Raw genomic sequence first — 19,444 nt, 5'->3', positions numbered from 1 at the left:
AAAAATTCTTAAGCCTTCGTTTTTGAAATACCTATTACCGTTATAAATGCATATTTTTTTATAACGGTTATATTTCAAGAGAGGAGGCTAATAGAATTTTTTCTGATTGCGGAAATGAGTTCAGCAACCCAAAAACCTTTAAGAAAAGTATATTTTGGTTCTTGTGGCAACAAAAAAATGAAAACACCGTAAGTTTAGTTTCACTTTGGCTTATTAACTGAAACTTAAGATATCTCGAACAAGAAAAGACATATCGGGATTCTAGTTTAGCACATCAAAAAATTCAAGAAAAGTATATCTTGGTTCTTGTTTCAAAAAAATGTTCAATTGTTGAACAGTGTAATTATATGGCAACAAAAGTCTTATACACTTCGCGTCACTTGAATAGAAACAACATTTTTTCTTTAGAAAAAAGCGATTGGCGCTTTGGTGAGGTAACTTAGTAGATTTTTGGTTTTGCATTTTCAAAGAGAAACTTTTAACAAACAATGTTGTAAAAACAAAAAACCCAAAACAGAAACCGTATGGCTTCTAGTTGCGTTTTTTCGCATTACCTCACAAAAAACAGTGTTTTTTTTGCGTCACTTGAATAGAAACAAGCTCTTAAATTAGATAAAAATGATGAAAAATCATGGACAACACTAATTTAAGTAAAGCAGTCTTAAACTTTGACATTATTTGCACATTATAACCAATTATGGGCTACGAGCTACCATTAGGCATCACAGAAAATGCATAAATAGCAGCTAACATTGGAAATGCACTTGCACTATGAAAAATCGCGAAAGATATTGGAAAATTTACCAAATTTGTATAGAATATTTTTGAAATATCGTAAACTAGTGATTGAATAAAAAAATAAGACAGGTGAGACCCAAATCAAGAGCAGAGAAAAAAATAATTTAAAAACTAGCAGCAATTTCCTTCACTTTGCCGCTAAAATCGGTCAAAAACGTGGTGTTAGTGCGATGGTAATGTGTTGGTTTGTTCCATCATGGAAGTTATAAAAGGTGCACAGCATTTAAAAAGCCTCAAAATGCAAAATAACAACATTTTAAGTTCTACTAAGATTACAAAAAAGTTAACTATTTTATAGTCGCATTCGAACTGAAAAGTAGTGAGGTAAAGAGTGGTTTTTTAAAGGAAAACATACCAACTCAGATGGACCACGTTAATATTAGCCCTATTTCATTGGTTTATAAAAGAATAACCTTTATCGCATCGCCAATAAAGGGCACTAAAATGTGTTATAGTAATACGCTTTGTTTTTATGATGTGCAATAGCAAAATTGAAGCTTCACGCTTCAAAAACAGATGCTAACTTTTACAAAGAAATAATGGTAGAAGCTCTTGGCAGGTTTAGGAACGTGGAAGAACAACCGTCTTAGAGATTGCACAAGGATAGTTCAAGAAAAAACAACGCAATAAAAACAAAACAGATGCATTCCGGATAAAAACGAAAGTTTATTTCACTTATTCAATCCTTAAATTGTAGAAAATGTCATTTTCTTAATTTGTAAGAAGTTACCAAACACTTTTATCACTTTCTCCAATTAGGTTCACGATTGTGTACAGTAGAAGTGCATTTTCAATGTTAAGTTCTATTTATGCATTTTCTGTGGTGCCTATTGGTAGCTCGTAGCTCATAATTGGTTATAATGTGCAAATAATGTCAAAGCTTAATATTGCCTTACTATAATTAGTGTTTTCCATGATTTTTCATCATTTTTATCTAATTTAAGAGCTTGTTTCTATTCAAGTGACGCAAAAAAAACACTGTTTTTTGTGAGGTAATGCGAAAAAACGCAACTAGAAGCCATACGGTTTCTGTTTTGGGTTTTTTGTTTTTACAACATTGTTTGTTAAAAGTTCCTCTTTGAAAATGCAAAACCAAAAATCTACTAAGTTACCTCACCAAAGCGCCAATCGCTATTTTCTTAAGAAAAAATGTTGTTTCTATTCAAGTGACGCGAAGTGTATGTATTTAAAAGTTAACACCTTTCAAAAGTAATTCGATTTTTTTTCTCAAAATTTGTTTTTTGTTTTCTTTAATCAACAGGATTTGCAATCGGAAATTGAAACACATCGAGGAGTTTATGATAGTCTGGATGTTACTGGTAGAAAACTTCTTGGTTCTCTAACATCACAAGAAGATGCTGTCATGTTGCAACGTCGCTTGGATGAAATGAATCAACGTTGGAACAATTTAAAATCGAAAAGTGTAGCAATCAGGTAAGCTTTTTTAATCTTTTTTTTTTTTTTTTTTCTCTTCTAAATATTTAAAATTCTTAATATTCTTTGACTTTAGAAATCGTCTTGAATCGAATTCGGAACATTGGAATGCTCTTCTTTTATCTCTGCGTGAATTGACCGAATGGGTGATCAGAAAGGACACCGAATTGTCTACTCTTGGAATAAGTCCCGTACGTGGCGATGCTGCAAGTTTGCAAAAACAATTGGTAACTTAAAATAATTTTAATATATTTGAAATTGGATTGATTGTTTGCTTTCTTTTTTATTCAGGATGATCATAAAGCTTTTCGTCGTCAGTTAGAAGATAAAAGGCCAATAGTTGAAAGTAATCTACTAAGTGGTCGTCAGTACATTTCAAGTGAAACCCCCGTTTCTGATAATAGTGATAATGAAGGTGATTTTTGTTTGTTCATTTATTATTTATTAAGTACTATTCCTATTGTCGAAACATTTAAATATACATTTTTTGTACATAATGTAGTAGTTGTTTTAGGATAGTCTTTAGTACAGCCAAATTAGGTTTTAACATCACAAAAATTATGCTTTAAATACTTTTGTGTTTAATTTTTCGTTCGTTTATTTGAATTGAAATCCCTGATATAGAGTTCTACTAATTGCATGGCCGAGATTGAGGTGTTCGATTGAAAAAAATGACAGAGCATAAGTTCTTATTATGAAAAAGTGTCAATTTAGCTTTTCACAGTAATTAGAAAACTCACGTTATTTAATCCTCCGAAAACCATGGAAAGTAATACTTTTTATTTCAGTATAAGGGCGTGATACAATCCATTCAAAAATTTACTAAGGGCTATCGAAAAGAATTTCCTTTTTTCTTACTTTTGACTAGTACACTGCAGACTTTATTGGAATAAAGTAATCTTTCATCCTCTAAAAAGTCATTTCTTAGCTTTAAAAACTGACGGAGACAATTTTTGTTTTAGAAACTTACTTTTTACAATTTCAATTTTGGTTTATTGAACTTGCTATTTGCAATTGACTTAAAATAATTTATTAACTTTTAAAATACATTGATAGATACAAAATTTTGTTGGCACAAAAAGGCCTAACATTTAACAATGAAATAACATTTAACAATAAAATATAAATAAATATACTACATGAATAATCTTAATTTAACAGGTTATCCTCGGGGTGATGAGACCCGGGTGTCGAGTTGTAGGAAACTAACTTATTATATACAAAAATCGGTCGATGTTAAATTTAAAACTCGTTTCTTGAAAAAAAAAAACTGTTTTTTTAGTTATGACAGTGTTCAAGTAAATGAGCGATATGTACAAATGTACAAATAAGCAAGTCCTTGGAAATTTTTGGTGAAAATTAGCTATTAAATAAAAATAAATAGAGCTGTTAAATAAAAACGATACCAACCTCTTTTCAAAGATGGCGGCTGCTCCCGATACACCCGAACACATTCCATGAAAACAAAATTTGACCCGCGAAATTGCGATTTAATTTACTGGGCTATAAGCAATGGTTTGGTTTCATGCGATAAATTGCTGAGAACTTTAAATTCAGTGTCAAAAGGTATAATAACAAGAGATGTGTTAATTCCCAAAAAATGTTATAATTTATGTGTATATTAGAGTGACCGCAAGAAATCGATTTTCGAAATTTGGTCGGGAGAACCCCATAAAATGTTCAGTCTTTGCAGATTTTTAGATAGCCTAAATTTCAGCTCGATTGGAAAGTCTTTTTACTTAAAAAAAACTATATTGTGTTCAATTTAAATTTTCAGTACTGACCTCAAAAAAGAGCTGAGGTGCAAACTCTGTTAACAATGAAACAATTTCCTTTCATATACATATGTATGTACGAACCTGGGCAGCTAAAATTAAAAGGCAATCACCATATCTCCTAGGCTATATCGACTTTTTAAATTAGGAAAACTCATATCCATATAAGCTGGTTTAAATACATAATAATAAATATTTAAAAATTATTCCCATTTGAATAAATATTTAATTTTTTCAAAAAATCGTCGTCTCGTGTGTCTTTTTTTTTTAATTTTTTTTTTTTTTGAAATTTCACGCAACGAGAATCGAAATATTGTGAATTGTTTCATTGTTTGGAATTTTTTGTATTGTTCGTTAAAGTGAATAAGTTAAGTGATTATATTTTAATATATAATATTCCATAAAACTAGTAAAAACTAACAAAAATACATTTTAATATTTTCAATGCGACCAACAACTGCGACATGCATTTCTTAAAGCTAAAAACAAATAATTCACGCGAATTAAATCTCTTAAATAAAACGTCATATCTGCTTGCTTTCTTATTGTCTTGTGTGGTTTGGTGTTGAAATTAGGAACATAAAAGCAATTTCAAGTCAATGTTTATGTTTTAGAAGAATCGTCATAGCAAGATCCGGGCTATATAAGGTCTCATTTTAATAGATACTGGGTTTTCTCCAGTCTTGAAAATAAAATACACCACAGCGTTTTTAAAATATTAAGGAAATTGAATGCTAGATTAAAAATCAGTGTACCTTAAACCTTCAAAAATGTCTTTTTTTCTCCATCCTGGCTATCAGTAGGATATCCTTAAGGTTTGAATAAGGTATACTTTTTAAGAAATAGCGTTTTACGAACAATGCTTCAAAAATAAAAAATAAAAAAAAATTATTTTTTGTAACTTCTATTTCAAAATGAATTAATTTTTTTTTTCTTCAAAATATTTATTTCAGCTCACGATTCAGATTCCCGCTATATGTCTGCCGACGAGCAGAACCGTGAACTGACACGAAGCATTCGACGGGAAGTGGGCAAACTATCAGAACAATGGAATAATCTAATTGATAGATCAGATAACTGGAAGCATCGCCTAGATGAATATATGACGGTAAGTTTTAAGTTAACAAAGAAAATCCTATTTATTAAATACAGCCATGACCAAAAGTATTAGGCACCCCAAAAAAAATGCTTATTTGAATACTGGAAGCGCGGATTTGTTTCATCTTCCATTCTCTTTGGCTGAAATTAGTCGTAATGCACGTGGGTTTCTTAAATATATACAACTTAAACAATTTATCCATTGGTTCTCATATTGAATGAATGGCTTTGGGCCGATTTCACTATTTTTTATCACTAATTTTTTAAATAAGTCGGGAAGAATGAAACTCCAAGTCTTAATTTTTCCTCCCTATATTAAGGAAATCAATCATGCTTCTTCTTCAGCACCAAATTTCTTTGGAATTTATTGTTGGAAAAAACAGGTAGAAGGATTTTAACACAAGTAGTTTTTTCTCAACGCACTCTCACTATAATAGAAGGAAATTACTGCAAGTTCTTGTTTTCATGTGAATGAGACCATGACGCTTGCATTATACTGAATGCCTTCTTACTGCGAATACTTAAAGTTTTGTACAATTTGCTTCAGTTACTTCCAGTATTCAAAATATAATTTTTTTGGGGTGCCTAATACTTTTGGCCAAGGCTGTATACATATGTATAAATGGCTTTGACAACGGCCTTGTCTCTGATAAAGTATAGGTTCCTGATAGATCAACAAAATCAACCATCATTTGCCGCTGCTGGTTGACTTGTTGTCATGTGTTATTTCTTTTGTTTGTTATTCCTCTGCTTTGTCTTTCTGTGTTCTATTAACTTCTTGTGTAAGAAAAAAGAAGATGATTTTTTTTTCAATTATTGAGTGTAAGTGTCATTTAATTGCGATTTAAGCGTGTTTGCACCTAGACCAAAGCTGTAATTCACACATTTTTCAAGTGTACTATGGCGTATACGTGATATATATATATATTTTTTTTTTTTAAATTTTTATTAGCTCTTTTTTTAACCACATATGCCAAGGTAGGGGAGGAGAAGACGGCTGATCGACCGAAATATCACTAAAAAATTTATAATCCTTTTTATAATATTTTCTAATTTTTTTTTTGAGTATGTGTGAGTCTAAGGAGAAGGAACAGGCGTAAAATGTTACAGTTAAAAGAAAACAGTTTTGCTCTTAAAATTAAGAACTGCGTAAAAGAGACAAATGTTCGTCTTTTCCATAGCTATCAGTCCATCTCCTTCAGTTGCAGTTGGACAAAAGTCAAAGAAGTTCTTAGGGTGGTGCAAAAAAAAGCAATTTTTAAACTTTTTATTTTGAATTTTTGTTATTTCTCCTGTGGCAACAAGGAAAAACGACATAAGTCAGTTTTTGCAACTTCTCAGGAGAGAGATTTTAATGTTTGCCTCGCCGTTACAAATCAATACTTATGTCATTTTTCTGTAACGTGTAATTCGAAAACGACTAAAGAAAAAAATGCACCGCTTATTGTGCATTTCATTCTTCTTAAAAGAAAACATTTTCATTAAGATAGTTAAGTAATTTGTTTTGGTTCGAAGTTCTCCCATTTCCAAAATGTTCCACATTTTTCAAAACAAAATTTTATTCGATACATAAATAAACACAAAATTAAAAAAAAAAAAAAAAACATGGACCAATTTTTAAAAAAAATATTTTTTTAATTCAAATTGCTTTTTTTTTTAATTAAAAACTTAATATTACGGCTACGCTTCCATATAGAAATTAAAGTGCAAATGACTTAAATATTATTCCTGGGAAAGAGGGAGCAGAAAACGGTTTTAGCACTTTGCGACAAAAACCAATTTAAAAAAAATTCTTGGGACCTAGTACGTTTTGTAGGTCTTGTTGCAGAAAGTAAAATGGCATATTTGGTTTTTTTTTTGCAGATTCGGGGGAAAAAATATTTATTGTAACTTATTTCAAAAATAGGATCATTTTTCACTGGGATCCATCCTATCCAAAATCACTTTAAGAATCACGATTTTTTTTGCTCATCGAGCTTAGCTCTAACTAATTATAATAATTTTAACAATGAACACATACAGTTGTGTTCATAAAAATAGCAGTGCTCCCCAAATAAAACAAAAAGGCTTATTTTATCAAAACTTCAAATAACAAATTAAAGTATTTGATTAATTTTACCAGAAAAAATTAAGATTGATTTTTTACCGTTGCTTTTGTCACAGATACATCAATTTTAAAAATTTGTGGTTGTTCACAAAAATAGCAGTGCATAGCATTGTACTGCATCTATAAGGCAAAAAGTAAGAAAAACTATTGAAAGTTGTATTAAAGTGTATTAATTATTTAAGATTAACATTAATACTTTGTGGAATAATCGTTATTTGAATGACTGGAATGCATTTTCGAGGCATAGAGTTCTTTTAATTTTGACACCTCTCGACTGGTATTGAAATCCACGAATCAAGCACTATCTCACACAATTCTTTCGAATTCTTCGGTTTCACCTCATGGACCTCATTTTTTACATTCCTCCACAAGTTTTCAAAGGGGTTAGGGTCGGGGGGCTGTGCAGGCAACATTGCCCCTTTCGAAGTATTCTTTGGGCCATAATCTTGTCGGTATACCCAAACCAAAGACATTTCCTCTTTAGTATAGGGTAACATAACCTCCTCGAGAATTTTTACGTACTCCATTATACCCCTGATGGGCCTTGATGGGATAAATAGGCCCAACCCCGTTGTATGAAAAGCATCAGTTTCGCACCGCCATGCTTCACCGTTTTCACGGTGTATTGTGGATCGTTTGATGCATTTTTTGGTCTTCCCACATACTCCCGACGAACCTTAGATCCCAAGAGAAGTATGTCGTTTTAGCGAAAACAAAAGAATTGTTTTTATTTTTTTTTTTTTTTCAATTTTATTTTTTTAAATTTTAAATATTAGATATCTAATAATCCGTTAAAATGGTAAGAGATATCTGTATGATAATTGAATCATTTATTTTCAAAACATGATAAGTCCACTTTTTTTCAAAATTCGTTTTTTTGACTAAATTGTTACTCTAGGGATAACCACGTTTATCTTCAAAATAATGAAGTATCTACTGTGCAGGGAAATAATTCCACGGGAATCTGCTCCACATGGGAATTTATTCCACTTCAAGTGGGAATCTAATACACTTTTTGAAGTGGAATAAATTCTCACCGTATAAGGGAATTTATTACACCTATTTTTTTGTGGAATTATTACCCACCAAAAATCTGAAAAATAGATAAATTTCTGAATATTTTGAGAGCCATATTTGAATCATGTTAATCAATACTTTATGTATACGGAAATAGAAGGTTTAGTTTTACCAAAATATTTTATTTTAAAAAAACGACGTTGTATTCTTTTTCAAAACAAACGATTAAATAGTTTTTCCTTCAACTGAAATATTCACAAATGTTTATATAATTCCAATTCTTCAAAAAATACGTTTTCTCTCAAGTTGGTCTTATTAAAGTTTGACATTTGGACATAAATTTGCCGGGACATTTGAGTTTGTATGTGTTTAATAACATACCTACTGATATTTAATAGAAACACAAATGTACATTTATGTATATTGTATATGTCATATAATCCGGCAAACGCGAATCGGAAAAAAATTTGCTCACATGAGAATCTACTCAAATTTCACAACCGAAACGCGAAGCGGAAAAAATTTTGACCACGGGAGAATCAATTTTGAGGTGTGAAAATAAAAATTCGCGCGAATTTTTATTTTCACACCTCAAAATTGATTCTCCCGTGGTCAAAATTTTTTCCGCTTCGCGTTTCGGTTGTGAAATTTGAGTAGATTCTCATGTGAGCAAATTTTTTTACGCTTCGCTTTCAACCAATTATTACAAGAAGGATTGATATGTTTTTGATCATTAAGTTCTCATTATTTGTCCGCTTTGTTTGTAAGATATTTATTCAAATCACGCGAACTGAAATCTATGAGACTTGAAAGAAATCTTCTTCCTCTTTTCAGTAAACTATTGTTTTGCTATGAAATATATATTATTTTCCCAGATCGAATTGGAAAGAGCTCTACTTTTCTAGGCATGAAAATGGTTTATAAATTTCTGACTATTTGAAACAATTTTCTAAGGTGAAAAATCAACTAAGCTTATAATTTTCATTCAAAATTACATACGATATTTGTACCTTAAGATACTATCTTTTTCCGCAAAATCCAGCTTTTCTCCAGATTGCACATACAATACAAACATAAAGTAGAATCATTCTCCAAAGTGACAAGGAATAAATCATCAAATTTGAAGGTGAATTTATTTCCCAATAAAAAGTGTAATAAATTCTCACTCGAGGCGGGAATTTATTCCACTTCAAAAAGTGGAACAAATTCCCACATGAGGTGGAATAAATTCCCATGTGGAGCAGATTCCCGTGGAATTATTTCCCTGCACCGTATCTACTCCATCTATATCCGATTTTACAGCTAAGCGAAATATTTTTTTAGTATCAAAAACAGGATAAGTCCCGGACTTATCATCTTTTGAAAATAAACAACAGCTTTTTTATGTGTAAATGCTATATTAAGCTACTGGCTGAAAATCTTAAGTTTAAAGTGTCTTTAAAGTTAAAGAAGCACTCTGGACATTATATTTTAATCTCAAATACAATTTTTTTGATAGACTGGGGATGAAAACAAAATTGGGTACCCATTTTAAAACTAATTTCACATCCGTTTATTTTCAAAGTATGATAAGTCCAAAAGCGTTTTTATTGTTTATCTTTTGAACTATCGCTCCAAAAATTAAAAACGAAACGGTATTTTGTACCTAGGCAGAAGTTCTACAAAATATATTTTTTATAAATTTTGCTACACACATCAAAAGAAAATAGAACGTTTTTTTCTTCTCCTGCAAAATTTAAAATCATGGATTTATCATGTTTTGAAAATAAATGATTCAATTTTGAATACAATCGGTCTAACCTTTAAGGTTAAGAAGATATACCTACCGCAAATAACGAAAATGAAAGTTTTTTTTTGACACTATCCGATTTTTTTTTTTTTTGAGAAAAAGTAAAAACGCAGATTTGTTAGAACTCCAAATACCAATACCAAATTTAATCGAAATCGTTGGAGCCGTTTTCGAGAAAATTCCAATAACTTATAATAATTGACAGGATATTAAAAATATAAAAAAAAAAAACAACTTTGGAAATTTAAAAAAAAAATTATCTGTACCAAATTTCAAGCAAATTTAGGCACTAGCAGAAAAAAGATAATACCTAGCAAAAGAATAATTGTATGTCCTAAATTTTCGAAAAAATGTACTTAAATGCACAAATTGTAAAACATGAAAAATGCTACAAAAGGAGTCACACCCAAAAAAAAAATCGGTTGTAGAAATTGACCCGACAAACAAATATTGTCAATTTGACAACCAAATGTTGTCAATTTGATCACCAAATCGTTAAAATTACTACATGGTTGTGAATTTGATCGCAAAATTGTAAAATTTGGTGATCGAATTGACAACATTTGGTTTGTAATTTGACAACATTTGGTTGTCGGGTCAATTTTTATAACCAATTTTTTTTAAGTGTAATTAAAATTTTCGTATATTGTGGGATAGTTATTGTCAAAAAAAAAAAAAACAATTTTATTCTTTTTTCAAAATGGCAGAAATAGCTCATAAGAAATCTTGGTCGAAATCTTCAAGTTAAACTACGTTACATTTGCATTTCTAAGTCGTTTTTTCCGACGAGATGACTGGACAAACGCAAACATTTTTGTATGATAGAAAACTGGCTGGTCTGGTCACCTTATCGCACAGTACAATCATACACGTTGGTTGCAACGATTCACTTATCCCATATTCAATTACTCCACATCAACCCAATACCCAGTTTGGACGAATATGAATACAACTTGGATCACTTATCCCGTTGCGTAATTCATTACTTTATATTCATATTCATACTCTCATACACAAAAAAAAAAAAAAAAAATAGAGATACTTTACCTACCCAAACGACCAAGCACCGATACGACCACTGTACACCAACTCCAATCCAAGTTCCCAACTATAAAGTCGCTTTACTTCGGAGTTGCTTCTGTTGACATAATAGTCGGTTCGGTTGTTCAGATTTGACCAGTTGGGTATTCGTAGTGATTGAATCTCTGTGGCTGTGCGGATCGCATACGCAAAATCCCACATTAAAGGGGAGCAGCATTATAGCAATCCGTTTGGTAGTCCGGTGTTGTTTTACATTTTTATTCTTTTTAGATACTTTTTTGCTTTTGCAAGGCGCAAAAATCAAAATATCTTTTATCCGACACCTTACGTTTGTACATTCAATACACAAAAAAAAAATGAAGATAACACTCTCGATAAATAAAAAAAAAACTAATTTTTTTTTTTTGTCGTCGCAATTCATTCAACGACGACGACGACAGTGTCTGTTGTTGTTGTTGTTTTTGTTTTTTTATTTTTTTTTTTTTTTTTTTTTAACTTTCCATGAGATATTTTTAGAATGCCAAACGCTGACTCTGAGTCTCCCTTTTGTTTATGTGAAACTCAGATTTTTTGAGTGCATTTCAAATTCAGTTCAGTTTTAGTTTCAGTTTAAATCGTGTTTTCGGTCTGTTCTGTTAGATATTTTTTTTATAATTTTTTTTAAACGCAAAGGCGCGGTTTTCTTGTGGCTCATGAAATGATGTTTTGTTTTTCTTTATTTATCTTTGTTTCTTGAAGAACTATCCGCAGAACTGTTCTGGTGCTAAAAAACAAAAGAAAGAAAAAAATAATCATATTTGCATAGTGACAGTGCATGATGTGCAAAATATACATATTATGGAGTTCATCGTTTTAACAAGATGTGAATAGCACACAGTTTTCTTGTGTATTTGTAATTTAAAGTTATTTAAATAGAAAATTTTAAGGACATGCAAATATGGATGATAGGTATTTTCATTCAAATTTTTAACCTGAGAACTATAAAACTACTTTGTAAACGGTGGTACCGGTTCATGGTTTTTAATTACTTCCCACTAAATAGCTTGTTTGATTTTTAAGGAATGTAAACATTTTTTTTTTAATAGGAAATTTTAATTCCTTAAATTTTCGCAATAATTGATTTTTTTGTGCAATATGCATGGCGCCTTAAAAATATGAGATTGTTCCAACAAAACCAAAAAAAAAATTGGTAAAAATTATTCATTTTTATGGCGGCTGATTCTTCGAGCGAAGAAGCATTTGTGTGTGCTTTATCTTTATAATTTTGTGTTCAAAAATGGGCCAACGCAACCCTTCAACTTCACTTGAATTAATGGATGTAGACAGCAGACATCAAAGACAAAGTTTGCTTTTTATGTCCATGACATCACAGTTTAAGACGAATTTTTGTTTTTTTATTTTTTTTTGTTTGCGTTGGATCTTTTTTTTTGTATGAATACTCAATTAAGGGAAATGATTTTTGAAGCCAGATTTAATGAATGCTTTTAAAACACTATTCCATATTTAAATGCAAATTTCAATATAAATTATTTTATATTGCACAATTTCGTCAAAACGTTCAAAATTTACAGAGTAAAATTATTATTCCTTACTAACAATAACGTAAAAACTCAAATCCTTAAATTAAAAAAAAAAACATTTTGTTTGTGATTTGATTGCATTGCAGTTTTTGGGTAAATGTTGTTGAAATTACTTAAATTAACTGTTTTTTTTTACGTGCGATATACATATAGGTACAATGATAATATACATAAGTAAATAATCAGAATTTGTAAAAACAAACATAAAATTTAAATAACAAAGAATGTGAAGAATTAAAGTCCCATCGTTCTATCTATCTATTTGGTTTTATTTAATACATACACAAAAATTTTAAAAACACTGCTCGAATGATGTTGAAATTTTTTTTTATAACAATCTTTTTAAATGAAATCAAATTACTTAAGGGTAATTCCATAGTAACTCACGTTACATTCGGAAAAAAATCCAGCCAATAACTACAGAGTTTCTTGCAAATGTTTATTTAAAATAATACACAAATAAGAATCAGTCCATCGGGTGTACTCTCTTTATATTTAAAAAAGTAAACATTAAAAAAATATTTATCAATTAAATTAAATAAAGTTGGTAACAGTTTTTGGAAAGTGATTTTGCAGAGTTTGAAACAGCTTAAGTTCTGTCTTAAGTTCTTACTAACCTAAATTACCTATATATATTATTTCAATTTCGTTTAGAAAAATGTTGAGAACTTTTTAGGGGCATTTCATGAAAAATGGTAGTTTTTTATAATTATGAAAAAGAGTAAGAGTAAGATAGATTTATTGCAATGAAAAACTTCTTTAGAGGCAGATAACTCAGTCAAGAATTAACAAGTGATTGCGAAATTAACTCCCAAATTGATATTTACCCATCCAAACTTTTCATCAAGTTTTAAGTGAAAATCAATGCTTAAACTTGGTTGATTTAATGTCGTTTACGTTACACAACATATATGTATCTAATTTATAGTAACTATATTTGTTAAACTGAGACTTGTGGACGTTTCATGCAAAAATTTCATCACTTTACAATGGAAATCCGCTATAACGGAATTTTTAGCAGCATCGACGAATTCTGCTGCATTGAAGCCTTCCTTCGCATTACCTTATTTCTCAGAGCTCTTTTTAAACAGAAAACCTTAAGGTTGCACCCAGTGAAAGCTTTGAACCTCATCTTAAGCAATGCATATGAAATTTTCCGAAAAGTCTGCTTTAACAAAGGCAATCAATGGATTATATTTTTGGTGAAACAATGTTTTTTTTATAACGATAATATTTCAAAAACGGAGGCTAGTAGAATATTTTTAATTTCGGATTCCAGTTCATCATCTCTTAAACCCATAGAAAAGTATATTTTGGTTTTTGGTGCAAAATGTTTTTCATCAATAACTTTGACATTAGATTCAGTTAAGTTAGTCTTTGGATTATTACCTTAAACTGAAGGTATCTCGGGCAATTAAAGAGATATCGCATAGATTTAAAAGATTTTTGAAAGAACAAAGAATATAGACACAGTTACAAATTATGTTGAAATAATTTATCAGTCATTAAAGCATACCCTCAAAAGCAGTCCAAATAGCGTATTTTTGCATTTTCTAACGGTAATATTTCAACAACAAATTTTTTCTAACTTCGGATGCGAGTTCAGCATTCCCAAAACTTTTTGAAAAGTATATATTGGTTCTTGGTTCAAAATATCTTGTAAATCAGTGTTTAAAACAAAAAATGTAAATGTAAGCAGAGACAAAAGCAAAGTTAAAAGAATTAGGATTAGAAGAAAAAAAAAAATGACAAAATAGTAATTCAAATTACAACTGTTACTTCTGTTTAGATTTGTTAAATACAAAATTAAATTCTTAAAAATTATTTATAAATTATGTATATTGAACGCTTTTAATGGTAAACTATGTGAAGTTAAGCTTTACTTACCGATTAAGACAAAGGACGAAAATAATCACTTTATTTTTCAGAACACTATTTATTTCTCTAGTTTGAAATAGTTCAGATAACAGTTTAGTATAAGAAATTGTTTGTTTAACAATTGCACACAGTGTTACCATATCATCGCGTCGGTGGCGCGTGCAAAATGTGTCATTTCATTTTATTAAATTTTAGAGGAGAGTAAAAATAAACTCTTTTTCCGTAGTATTTTCAGGAAATTTTAATCATGATTCATAAGTAATTTTATTTATGAATAAAAAGGGGATTCCTGGTTTGAGGAGTTTAAGTACTCATTTATATCAAACAAATTGCATAAATACATATCTTATTTTTCAAAAATTAAAAGGAAGTAGTAAAATAGTGATTTTGACGAAATTATATTGTGACACTGGTGGTCTACGTCAAAATTTCCAATTTAAAAATGGCTCACAATAAAGCAATATCTGAAGATCGTCATAATTTACTTACATAAAAAAAGGTGAATTATACCAAAAATCGGAACTTCGCTAAATATTTCTTAGGAAAAAAAAAAAAATAATATTAAATAGGGAAATTTGAAAATGTTTATACCTATTCAGTAAAAGTAGATAGTTGATCTAGGCTGATTTAATAAAAAACCTAAATAACAATATAAATGAATGGAGGTGTATTGTTATATGTATTAATGTATGTATGTATGTCCTTAACAAGTGAACAACTTTGTATTACAAGAAAAAAAAAATTAAAAGAAAATAAACAAAAGCATGTAACCCTTGTGTTTAATGCGATTGTTACGAAAAACTCTTATATTCATTCATATCTCCTCTTATCCTAGATTTCAATGCCTTCAAGTTTACATTCTTCTTCTGGAATTGCATTAAAAAAAAAAAACAAGGAGTTTTGTTCGTTAGTAGGTCGAGATTCAGAAAAATTCCTATATGAAGACTAAGGCTTCACACTTTGAGCATAAAAGGTACTCAAAAACCAGTACACATATACGCCTATTTTATGTTTATTTCTATATGTTCTCCTCAAAAAAAAAAAAAACAGCTCGTGATGACGCAAGGCATTTTGAGATAAATAAAACAAACCTTTGAATACGGATAAGAACCTTTCTAGTGTGACACCCTCATCCGGGAAGAAAAAACGATTAAAATGTTTAGGTGTACATTGTACAACCTTACCTACTACATTTCGTATCTGCATACAACATAAACAACATACATAATTGTATATAAATACATATTCCTGTTGGATAATTGTTGAATGTTTGTTGTTAACGCTTCAATAGTTGTTCATTTTAATTCTGGTTTTTAAATGCTTACCTACCTATAGGACAAAAAAATAGGAAATCATTTAGGGGTTTACTCAATAAATGCAACAAAAAGTCGGAACATAATTGCTGTGGAACGTTCAATATAAAATTAACACTAATTTAAGCTGAGGTGACCATTGAAGAAAAAGAAAAATTGCATAGGTTATTTTTACCGTTTAGATTAGCTTCAATATTATAGTTGAAATAGCTTTAATACAATAACGAAGAAAAAAATAACAAAAATAATAAAAAATTATTTAAATTATTTCTATTTTAAGTGGAGGGATTGAATATAATTCAATTTTAAAGTTCAAGTGACCTCAACTCCAAATTTATAAAACGTTGCGCCAAGGTACGACAGTGATGAGCCCACTGTCGTACCTAGGCGAAATGCTTTTTGAATGGAAAAAAATTCGTTCAAGAGTTTTTATTGCTGAACATGATTCCTTACCATAAAAGTATGCTTAAGCCAAAAATACTACTAAATCCATATTTGCACAACTGAGTTTTCAGTTTTTTTTTTTTATTTAATTCAAAAACCAAGCCTAACTTCGAAATGATTCAAAGACACTTTAAAAAATTTTTAAAACTAGGTTTTGACTTAAATTCTAAACTAAAATCAGGAAGTGGGTCAAAATTCTGGCTCAATCAAATTTCTGCTTTTTTTTCTGTTCAATCTTTAAAAATTCTGATTTTTTCAATTCTGATTTTCAAAATTCTGCCAGAATATTTTTGAACAAAAAATTCTTGAAAAAGTGAGTAGGCAAGTAGCGAGGAGATGATTTTACAAAGTTCTGAAGAAAAAATAACAATTTACATTTTCCGAACCATTTTTTTTTTAATTTTTTGCTGAATTTTGTAAAACAGAATTATGAAAAGCAGAATTTTGAAAGCAGGGCATTCGAACCGCACAGGATTACGATCATCCGTTAACGTTTTGTTTATTGCTTTCTCTATTTAATTAGTAGAAGAAGATAAGGACACATAGCAACCATACGTTAACGAACGTATGCCGTAGTTCGACCCCAGAATTTTTAAAGCAGAATTTTGAAAGCAAGGCAAAACGAACAGCAGAAAAAACGAAACCTAGATTATAATTAAATTGAAAAATTATATTTTTTTAAAGCGCGAATTACTACGCCCATTAGTAAACATTAAAATAAAAAAAAAACTTGATGAAGTTCTAAATGAGAAAACAAATTTATTCGAAAACTCAAAGAAAGTCAGAACGATATCTAATTTTTGCAGAATTTTGTAAAATGATTTTATCGTAAAATTTATTTGATTACATACTCACTCATTTTGTCAATTTTTTTAATACTCATTTTTAGATAAATCAATAAATTTAAAAGTACTGCGAAAAAATTAAAAATGTATTAATTTATCAAACAAAAATTAATATCCAAAAAATTGTATAGGTACTGTATCACACAACATCGCTTTTAATTAGTTTTCAACGGAATATTACGGAGATGCGAGTTGTAAGAAAGTCAGTTAATAAAGTAACAGACTTGAATTACATTTATAAGGTGTAGATATTTTTGTTTAGTAAGCTATGAAAAAAATTAACAGAATTACCAGAATTTTTAAAAATTTTGAAAAACAGAATTTAAAAAGACAGAATAAAAAAAGTAGATATTTTAAAAACTGAATTTTCGTGAAAAAAAGCAGAAATTTTGAAAACCATATTTTTAAGAAACGCCAGAAATGTACTTTTTCAAAAATTAGTAAGTACTTTTTCTTCACTTTTAACTTTTAAACGAGCTCAGGTCTATTAAATAGATTTTGCACAATAAACTGATTAAAAAAAATGTAGTGTTATATCGAAATATTGTTGGAACTGATGAAAAAATCCCATGAAAGTTACAGCCTTTAATACTATTGATATTAAGAACTGCGGCAGGGCGTTTTTCAATTTTCCAATTTATTTACATGGGAGTTTATAAATTTTTTTGATAAACCCACGCGTTCCAAAGTTATTCAACTTAAAAATATAAAATATAATTTTTTTTCAGATTTTTTGCTGAAATTTTTAAGTTTTTTCCAAAAAATGAGTCAATTTTTTCAAATTTTTTGTATTCTGTATACTTTTTTTTCTTGGGTTAAACGGACCATTTTATTTGACTGTCAAATTGCTATAGGTACTATCGTATTAGAATTTTCTAATAAATTCAAATAATTTTTTTTTATAGCCCAGGGTAGATAATTTTTGAAACCAAAAAAATCATAGTAGGATGAAACTTATTAGAAAAGGAGGTGAATAGGATAAAAATGAAAGGAAAAATAAATTACGGGCGAGCCGAGTTCGGGAAGTGGTAGTGTTGGTAGTTTTTAATGGTAAAAAATGGTATATCTCGATTTCCGGCAAAACTACAAGTCCTATGGAAAAAAGTTGTATGGCAAGGTTGTAGGTAATAAAAAGATCTACAACTTATGTATTAACAATTTTTTCACATAACCTCAAAATTTATGTGAAAAATTCAAAAAACCGAGTTTTTGGTTTTTTATTTTTATCTTTTTCAAAAAAATGTTTTTTTTCTACGAAATTTAGTGAAAACTTACCTTATTATGTCCCGAATACACAGTAATTTATTTGATTTAAAATATTTATTTTTTAACCTCTTTTTTTACTTAATATCAAAAAAACACCCTAATTTTCAATCGAAAATTCACTTGTCAAAATATTAGCTTTTTTCAAAAAATCGGTAGGAATTTCGTTCGTTTAAATCTCTACTTTCTAATAGTGTAAACAAAAATTTACATTAGTACACCAAAGCGCATGTTCTCGGAAAATGCAAAAAGCTTGAATCCGAAAATTTTTTTATCATTATTTAAAATTTTGGACTATTTATTAAAATTTACACTTTAATTACTCAAAAACCGTAACATTAATCAATGTAACATAAAATCTTACGGTTTTTGAGTAATTAAAGTGTAAATTTTAATAAATAGTTCAAAATTTTAAATAATGATAAAAAAATTTTCGGATTCAAGCTTTTTGCATTTTCCGAGAACATGCGCTTTGGTGTACTAATGTAAATTTTTGTTTACACTATTAGAAAGTAGAGATTTAAACGAACGAAATTCCTACCGATTTTTTGAAAAAAGCTAATATTTTGACAAGTGAATTTTCGATTGAAAATTAGGGTGTTTTTTTGATATTAAGTAAAAAAAGAGGTTAAAAAATAAATATTTTAAATCAAATAAATTACTGTGTATTCGGGACATAATAAGGTAAGTTTTCACTAAATTTCGTAGAAAAAAAACATTTTTTTGAAAAAGATAAAAATAAAAAACCAAAAACTCGGTTTTTTGAATTTTAAAAAATTGTTAATACATAAGTTGTAGATCTTTTTATTACCTACAACCTTGCCATACAACTTTTTTCCATAGAACTTGTAGTTTTGCCGGAAATCGAGATATACCATTTTTTACCATTAAAAACTCAACCCTACCACTTCCCGAACTCGGCTCGCCCGTAATTTATTTTTCCTTTCATTTTTATGATATTCACCTCCTTTTCCAATTTGTTTCATCCAACTATGATTTTTTCTTATTTTTTAATGTTTTTGAAGGCTTCGGCACTGGTCTATTAACTCAAAATTATTTTTA

At 29.4% G+C, this 19,444-nt stretch overlaps 1 protein-coding gene across 10 annotated transcripts in view; it reads left to right on the top strand.

Annotated features, from left to right (window-relative positions):
• Positions 1-19,444, top strand: part of LOC129916434 (dystrophin, isoforms A/C/F/G/H) — a 105,651-nt gene that overhangs the window by 73,199 nt on the left and 13,008 nt on the right. For all 10 annotated transcript variants that reach the window (XM_055996394.1, XM_055996393.1, XM_055996401.1 and 7 more), the window contains 4 exons: positions 2,060-2,232; positions 2,309-2,459; positions 2,524-2,647; positions 4,961-5,115. In XM_055996394.1, coding sequence (XP_055852369.1) covers positions 2,060-2,232; positions 2,309-2,459; positions 2,524-2,647; positions 4,961-5,115 — 603 coding nt within the window. The remainder of the gene's footprint in view (positions 1-2,059; positions 2,233-2,308; positions 2,460-2,523; positions 2,648-4,960; positions 5,116-19,444) is intronic.

The sequence above is a fragment of the Episyrphus balteatus genome, chromosome 3 (genome assembly GCF_945859705.1).
Source record: "Episyrphus balteatus chromosome 3, idEpiBalt1.1, whole genome shotgun sequence".
NCBI classification, from domain to species: domain Eukaryota; kingdom Metazoa; phylum Arthropoda; class Insecta; order Diptera; family Syrphidae; genus Episyrphus; species Episyrphus balteatus.
This window is presented reverse-complemented; position numbering and strand designations above follow the sequence as displayed.